At 55.5% G+C, this 7,991-nt stretch overlaps 1 protein-coding gene across 2 annotated transcripts; it reads left to right on the top strand.

Annotated features, from left to right (window-relative positions):
• The first annotated feature begins 269 nt into the window (after nucleotides 1–269).
• Nucleotides 270–7,415, top strand: OTX2 (orthodenticle homeobox 2). Of its 2 annotated transcripts, none has more exons than XM_068192081.1 (5): nucleotides 270–399; nucleotides 596–686; nucleotides 4,287–4,505; nucleotides 4,909–5,060; nucleotides 6,353–7,415. In XM_068192081.1, the coding sequence occupies exons 3-5, from the start codon at nucleotides 4,409–4,411 to the stop codon at nucleotides 6,971–6,973; spliced, it is 870 nt and encodes a 289-aa protein (XP_068048182.1). In that variant the 5' UTR covers nucleotides 270–399; nucleotides 596–686; nucleotides 4,287–4,408; the 3' UTR covers nucleotides 6,974–7,415. The 2 variants fall into 2 exon arrangements, with proteins under 2 accessions (XP_068048182.1, XP_068048181.1); XM_068192080.1 differs by having other exon boundaries at nucleotides 4,888–5,060.
• Nucleotides 7,416–7,991: the final 576 nt, after the last annotated feature.

Here is a 7,991-nt window from a genome sequence, read left to right as displayed (position 1 = left end):
CAGTTCGCTAATTCCATCTCTGCTGTCCATCACATTAATTTCTACAATGACTTCATCCGCTCCACTCCATAATGTATATTTTTAAACCGAGCAGGTTCTTTTAATGTATATTCTGGTGTCATTTCAGTGGCTGTTATTTCTCTCTGGATTGTCCCCCCGGTACAGCAGCGGCCTGTTTTTTCCTCCCCCTGTGTGTGTTTTTATTATTTTCCCCCTGGCTTAGATGTGTCAATCACTCTCTCCCTGCCATTGGTTGGAGAGTTTGCGTCAAAAAGTTGCCAGAGAGGCGCTTTCTCAGCAAAGCTCCCCGAGAGAGGTAGAGACCTTCAGCTCCAACGCACCCTGCCACTATTATTAAAAATAAAATCACTTTGACCAGCTCCAGCACCGGCCAGCTCTGTATGTACCGAGCCCAGACCCCGAGCATCCCCGCATCCCTCTCCTGCACCGTCCCCTCCCCTTTTTTCCCCATTTATTCTCTTTTTTCAAACATTTTTTCTCCACCCCCCCTCCGCCCCCCCCTTTTCCCCCCGATGTCGTGGGCATGTGCATGCGGCGAGCTCTCTAACCTCCCGCTTTGTGCTTTCTCTCCCAGCTCAGCCCGAGCTCTGAATTTGGCGAGGATCCGGGAGCAGGTTTCCCCCTTCGCCCCCCAGCCCTGCCCGCGGCTCCGGCGAGGCTCGCAGGTAAGTCCGACCCGCTGGCTCCATCCTTCCTCGGGGGCATCGCTGAGCGGCCAGGAATGCAGGGAGAATTAACATTTTATATATATATATATATATATTAAAATGATGATTATTTTTAAATAGCCTGTATGCGGTGGGGGTGCGCTGTGCGGGGAGCTGGCGGCTCCCGCAGGAGCTGCCCGGGAGAGGCCGGGCCGGGCCGGGCGGAGGCGGCCCCGGCTCGGGGACAGCCGGCGGCTCCGGGTCGGTGCTCGGCTGGGACCGGGAGCTGCAGGATGAGAGGGCGAAGGGCAAAACCGGGAAGCCGGGGGCGCTCCCCATCGTCGCCCTCGCCCCCCGAGCCTCGTCCCCCGCGGCCGGGCGCGGAGCCGCTCGCTCTCCGCGGGCAGGCGCGGGGCTTCACCGCCTTTTCGTTGGGTACATGATTTTTCTCCGGCCTATTCCTTTGGCCTGTAGTTATTTCCTGACCTCAAGCTGGACTTTTAAAATTAGGAAAAAAAAAAAAAAAAAAAACCACCAAAAAAAACGGGGAGGAATTTCTCCCCTCTTCCGACTCCTACCTGAGAACCCGTTCATCCTCCTCCTCTTCCCCGCGATGCGGAGACTCAGCAAAGTAATTTTGCAAAGGTGTTTCTGAGCACTCACGGCCCGGGAGAACCGGGCTGGAAAGGGAGAGAAATCTTCAAGGCATTTAGGGCCGGAGCTTCACGATTTGGTGTGGGCGAAACGGATGACAGAAAGGGCATCCAGGTCGGAGAGGGGCTGGAGCTGGTATCCACCTCCCTTATTTTATTTTATTTTTTTATTTTTATGCCTTGGGAAAGCGCTTCCTAAAGACACCGACCGCGAGTAACGCGCCCCGGCCTCTCCTCTTGAATTCGCACCGCGCTGACAAAGAGAAACTCGGGAAAAGTCCTTGTGCACCGGCACAAGTTTCTTTAGAACTAAAACCCTCCTTGGCTGATGAGGTTTATTTCGATTTCGGCTGCTTAGAGAAGTTGAGGATTATTATTTATTTATTTTGAAAAGGTGCAACTCTAGTTTAAAAAAAAATTAATAGAAAGAAGTGGTGGGGGGAAAGCACTTTAAAAATGCGGCCGGGTGCTGCTGGGCGGCAGGGACGGGTCAGGCGGGCCTGCGGCGGAGGTGGCTGCCCGCCGAGCCCGGCTCCGCTGCTCCCGGTCCCGGAGAGGGGCCGCGGCCGCGGAGCAGCGCGGAGGTTCGGAGGGCGAAGCGCTGGGGACCTCCCGGCAGAGCCGGTGACGGGTCCATCCCCACGGCCTTTGCACCGTGGCAAAATTCGCTTGTTGGGAAATATCACCTCAAATAGCCCCTCCAGTGCGGAAAAAAAAAAAAAAAAAAAAAAAAAAAGGATTTGATTTAGGAAAAAAAAAAAGAAATAAATGAGAATTTTCAAAATGTCAGAAATTCGTTGGGGCGCGGCGAGGGCAGGGAACGCGGCTCTCGTTTGCAAAACAAAAGGAAACAAATTCCCTTTTCTACCTTGGCACCTTTCCCCTTGCCCTCCGCGGGAGCCCCTCCGCGCTGCTCCGCGGCCCGGCCGAGCCCCCCCGGCCCCGCGTCCCCCCGCAGCGCGGCCGGGGGCAGGGGCGCAGGCTGCGCGCCCGGGCGCGGATCGCTGCCCCGCATTAATCACCGGGGCGAGCAGCGGAGCCGGGGCCGGTGGCTCGTAATTAGGGAGCGTGTGCCGCCCGGATTATCTCGTTAGTTTATCAAGAAAACATTTATTATAATTAATTCTCGGACGGGGTAATTATTATTGAGCGAGGGCAGAGCAACTGGTAGCCGGGATCTATGCGGAGCGGGGGGGGGAGCAGGAGGAGGGGGAAAGGTGACAGATTGCGGAGTGGAGCCGTTGCTCCGCGGGCTGCGGGGCGGCCCCGGGATGCGCGGCCGCGGCCGAGCGGCTCCGCGGGCGGCCGCGCCGGGCTGGCGCCTCGGTGGGATGCCGCCGAATTTAACCGAACGGAGCTTTAGGGTTGTTTTTTTGGGGAGGAGGTGTTTGCACTTTTTTTTTTGTTGTTGCGTTTTTTTTTTTTTAATTTTTTTTTTTAATTTTTTTTTTTTTAATTTTTGTCCGCTCGTTTTGAAGCGGGCAGCAACCCCCGCTTTGCTCTCCCGCGCGTCTTGCGCGGCGAACAGAGCGGCGGCCGCGGGGCGCGGAGCGGGGCTCCCCCCTCGGTAGAACCGTCCCCGTTCGGCTTCCCCCGGGGGCGTGATGCTAAAAGCGGGGCCCGACCCTGCGCACCCCGCGCTGGATGCGCGCTCTCTCCGCCGCTCAGCGCGTTTGTGCGCGGCAAATCCCTTCCCCGAGGGGAGAAGGGGAAACTCCGCGCCGCGGAGAAGCCGCACCGACGGCGCTGGCGGGGGGTGCACCGGGGCAGGAGCCCCCCGGCAGCGCTTGGCCCTCCTGGGGAGTCGGCTGGGCTGAAACACGGAGTTTTGGGCTCTTTCGGGAAGAAAGTTCTGCCGGAGTTGGTTTTCCCGACGGCCGCTGGGAATGGAGGGAAGGGCGAGCTTTCGCTTAAAAAGATTTTTTTAAAAAATATTTTCTGTGGGGAAAAAACATCCTAAACCTTTCTAGGAGTCCCGGTTTGGCCCGTGCTTTTTTTTTTTTTTTTTTTTTTTTCTTTTTTTCTTTCTTTTCTTTTTTTTTTTTTTTTTTTTTTTTTTTGGCGGAGCGCGTGTTTGGGTCCCACCTCGTTCCCCGGTGCAGAGATCCCGGTCCCGTCGGGGCAGCGAGAGGGGACCGGGGGAGCCCGAGCGGTGACCGGGAGAGCCGCTCGCCCGCCGGGGCTGTCCCGGGGCCGCTCACCACCGGGGTGTTTGTTTAGCTTCAGCTCCGTCATCAAGAGTTTCTTGAAAGCCTAATAAATCTGTTACTTGCCTCCAAATCTAATTACCCGGAGTACTAATTAGGTGCAAATGGCCGGTGGAAATTACTGCAGACGTGGACTGATGGCGGGAGAGCAGAAAAGTTTGGCTCTTCCCGAGCGGGCATTTGAGCTCTGAAATGCAGCAACGTCGGGGGGAAGGGGAAAAGGGGGAGAAGGGGGGAAGGTTTGAATGTTGCCCAAACCTGGGATAATTAAAGTCCTTGCAAGAGACTAGTGGAGAGATAGGTTTCTTGAATTGTTTCTTTGTTTCTCACCCTTGGGCTTTGTTATCTGCATTATTTATTTAGCCGAGGGGTTCTTTGTGTCTGCCAATGGCCCCAATCAAGTTTTGCTTGAGACAATTAGCCGGTGCCCGGCCGGGAATCCTATGCAAATGCCCCCGGCCGCCGTACAATGCGGGCAGTTGAAGGCATGGGGGGGTTTTGTTCGGGTAGTAATTACTGGCTGGGATGTGCCCCCCTTTCCCTCCCCTCCTCGCCCTTTTTGGGGAGAGATGCGTTTATCTAGTCAGTGTCTCCCAGCTCCCAAATCCGGTTGGGGTCCGAGCGGGAGGATTGACGGGGGGGGGCTGGGGGGGAGGAAGGCAGCGGGGATAAAAGCGAGGGGGGGGGACGGGGGGGCAGCGATCTGGCCTGACTCCCCCTTCATCCCTGCATTGCTCCCTCCTCTTCCTCCTGCGCAGGCACCTGGCGGCCCCCCCACGCTCGACGGCTCCCCCAGGCACCGCCCGGGGCAGGCAGGGCGCTCGGCCGGCTCCCCCTCGCCCGGATTTCGGCCAACTCTCCTCCCCGCCACAACTTTAGCATGATGTCTTATCTTAAGCAACCACCTTATGCAGTCAATGGCCTGAGTCTCACAACCTCGGGCATGGATTTGTTGCATCCGTCCGTCGGTTATCCCGGTAAGCCACGTTTTTCTTCCCTCTTCCCTCCCCCTTTTTGCTCCACGGAGGAGAAGCCGCTGGGATTTTGGAGGCACAACATGCCCAGGGATCACGCTGGCTTGGGTGGGTGAGGGCGTGGGGTCCCTCCGCCTCCCTTCTTCCTGACTCCCAAGTTATTACCGGTGAAAGGGGCTGCAAACAGGGCAGACCCCCGTGCTGGGGATGGGGGCCAGGATGCTCCGAACGCACGCAGGGGAGATGCGGAGTTGGGATTGCCGCGCTGTGGCGGCTGATCCTGGCGGTGCGGGACCCCTGGGAGAGGGGAGAGAATGTGGGTGCCCCTCTAGGGAGGGGGCTGGAGGGGACACCGGGGTCTAAGGGGCCGCTGACTGACAGCCAGGGCCTCTGGCTCCGTTCGCAGCCACCCCGCGAAAGCAGCGGCGGGAGCGCACGACCTTCACCCGGGCGCAGCTGGATGTGCTGGAGGCTCTTTTCGCCAAGACCCGCTACCCCGACATCTTCATGCGGGAGGAGGTGGCCCTGAAAATCAACCTGCCCGAGTCCAGAGTGCAGGTAGGATGCGGAGAGCCCCACCTGCCCTCCCCCTCCATACCGCGTGAAGGGCTCGCACTGGCCTGTGCCCGACAGGGAGGGACACGAGGGGACGGGTTTAGGGGATGGATTCAGTCCTGAAGCCAAATCAAGCCCTTGTGGGGTGAAGGAGGCTCAGAGATGGGTGGGGGTTCAGTGAGGGGATGTCGGTGGCATTTTGCATCCGCAGGTGTGCCCCCCCTTCCTCCCTCTGCACTGAGGGGGTGTTGTGCAGCTCCTGGATCCCAGGTCTTGGACCTTCCACACCCATCCCCAGCACCCCCAAATCCGAGCCTGTCCTGCAGACATTTGGGGGCTCTGCAAAAGCCACAAAGGATCCCCACTTTCCCAGGGATCACCACATCCCCGGAGCTGGGCCAGATTGAGATCCCAGATCAAACCAGTACAGACTGGGGGCTTTCTCCCCCTCTGAGGGGACTTTGATGAGAGAGGGGCTGCCTTGGCGGAGGGAACCCCTCTCCTGGGGCTGGGCTGTGTCTCCTCTGCAGGAGCCTGCAGGGAGCCCATCCAGGCAGCATTTTGGAGGTGCTGCCGACAGGGCAGGAGAGTCCTGCCCCTTCTGGGACCTAGAACACCCCAGCAGCAGGGGCAGGGCATCTCCAAAGCCATCCCTCCCACTTGCCTCTTGACGAGGCTTCCCGAGGCTGTGTGGTGTTTCCGTGGAGCGTGGTGGCTGGGATCGGGATACCCTCATGCCAAACCCCATCCTCCTTCCCACAAAACCTCCCCAGAGCAGCCAGCCCCCTTGGGCCCTGCTAAGGGAAGGTGAGATGGGCTGAGGGGCCAACTCTGGCCGAGGGGGTGAGAGCAGAGAGCCTGTTTGGAGGGTAAATGAGACATCTTTACCCCCCTCCCCATCCCGAACCTCTGCTTCCCTAATTGTTCCCTCCTTTTCTGATGTTCTGTTGTTTCTAATTAAGGGCTCGACTTCAATAGGCCTTACACAGTGATTCCTGGGGGTCCCCGGCTGGCAAACAGCAAAGAGGGAATGCTTCCCCTTCTCCCCAAAAGTGACCTCATTAAGGAGTTTGATTTGTGATTTCCACTTGTTATTACTGCTAATGATCTCAGGGAGGGGGAGCCCCGGAGCTTTTCTTCGCAGCAGCCTGCAGCCCTCTGCTCTTGGGGGACAGTTTAGGGTCTCCCTCCCCAGCGAGGTCTCCCTGCCACCATCTCTTCCCCGCCTCGGGTTTGCCCGTGCTACCCTAACTCCAGGCTTTTTCTTTCTCCCTCCCTTGTGTCTCTGCCTCAAGGTGTGGTTTAAAAACCGCCGAGCCAAGTGCCGGCAGCAGCAGCAGCAGCAGCAGAACGGGGGCCAGAACAAGGTACGACCGGCTAAAAAGAAGAATTCGCCAGCCCGGGAAGTGAGTTCGGAGAGCGGGACCAGCGGGCAGTTCACTCCCCCCTCCAGCACCTCAGTCCCCACCATTTCCAGCAGCAGCGCTCCCGTGTCCATCTGGAGCCCAGCGTCCATCTCCCCGCTCTCAGACCCCCTGTCCACCTCTTCCTCCTGCATGCAGAGATCCTATCCCATGACCTACACCCAGGCATCAGGCTACAGCCAAGGATACGCTGGATCGACCTCCTATTTCGGAGGGATGGACTGTGGATCTTACTTGACCCCTATGCACCACCAGCTCCCCGGGCCGGGGGCCACCCTGAGTCCCATGGGTGCCAACGCGGTCACCAGCCACCTCAACCAGTCTCCAGCCTCCCTCTCCACCCAGGGCTATGGAGCCTCCAGTTTGGGCTTTAACTCCACCACCGATTGCTTGGATTATAAAGACCAAACCGCCTCCTGGAAGTTAAACTTCAATGCTGACTGCTTGGATTATAAGGACCAGACATCGTCATGGAAGTTCCAGGTTTTGTGAAGAACCTTTGTGATACCGAGAGAAATCACGACGAGAACGAACAGGCTGGGCTGAGTGCTCCAGTTTTAGTCAGGTCTTGGTTAAATTAAAGAGAAAAATAACTCCATGGACAAACAAATGAACAAAAAAAAAAAAAAAACTGACAGCAACAAGAGGGGGACAGTGTTGGTGTGATCCCGTTCAGACTCATCTCCTGCTCAGACGCTCTGGAAAAGGAATAATAAAGAGGAAAAACGGAGGAGGAAGGCCTTAAACGGACAGATCATCTAGTGAGCAGAAACCAGACAGACCCATCTGTGTTCTTTCTAGTTTTAGCCAATTGTTGGTTTCTTTGTTTGGAAGAGGTGGGAGATCTTCCCACCTGCGGGCCAGTTTAAAAAAAAAAAAAAAAAAAAAAAAAAGAGTCTAGGTTTTTATTTCTTTTTTTGTGTGTGCGTGGAAAGATGATCCTTCACCCAGAGGTTTCCAATGTGTTAGCCAACCCTCGGTTAAAATATTCAGAATGGACAACATCTCTCTTTTTCTCCCTCTTTTTGTCCCTCCCTCTTTCTTTCTCTCTCGAGCTCATCCAACTGTTTCATGCCCAACTTGCTGAAGTTGGCACCCGGAGAACTTGGTTCAGGGCTGTGTGGGTTGTGTGACTGATTGTCCTAGCTGCACTACTTTATTTAAAGATTAAGAAAAAAAAAAAAGATAATGTTCATAAGGAGTCAATATGTAGTTTTTAAGAGACAATCAGTGTGTGTCTTATATAAATGGTACATCTGTGGTTTTTAATCTGTGCTAGACTTCAAAACTGTGATCTCCTGTATTGTATGCAACTATGAACTCTGCACCAGCGGGAGTTCTGCTGTGATTTAAATAGGTTATAATTATAAGTGAAATTCAGAGCAACTGAGTTACCTATTATCATCTTTTAAAAAAATAATTAAAAATATATATTTAAAAATAATAAAAAAGAAAAAAAAAAAAGAAAAACGCAAAAAACACGATCGCCTTTCACCCGAGGTGAACTGCA

The sequence above is a fragment of the Anomalospiza imberbis genome, chromosome 6, assembly GCF_031753505.1.
Source record: "Anomalospiza imberbis isolate Cuckoo-Finch-1a 21T00152 chromosome 6, ASM3175350v1, whole genome shotgun sequence".
Lineage (NCBI taxonomy): Eukaryota > Metazoa > Chordata > Aves > Passeriformes > Viduidae > Anomalospiza > Anomalospiza imberbis.
Note: the sequence above shows the minus strand (reverse complement) of the source record. Positions and strands in the feature narration are given on the sequence as shown.

Bases quoted from the DNA above. Each gene is read 5' to 3' on its own strand.
- OTX2 (XM_068192080.1), top strand. From the start codon at position 4,409: ATGATGTCTTATCTTAAGCAACCACCTTATGCAGTCAATGGCCTGAGT. The intron at 4,506-4,887 runs GTAAGCCACGTT...ACTGACAGCCAG, and splicing joins TCCGTCCGTCGGTTATCCCG to GGCCTCTGGCTCCGTTCGCA. The intron at 5,061-6,352 runs GTAGGATGCGGA...CTCTGCCTCAAG, and splicing joins TGCCCGAGTCCAGAGTGCAG to GTGTGGTTTAAAAACCGCCG.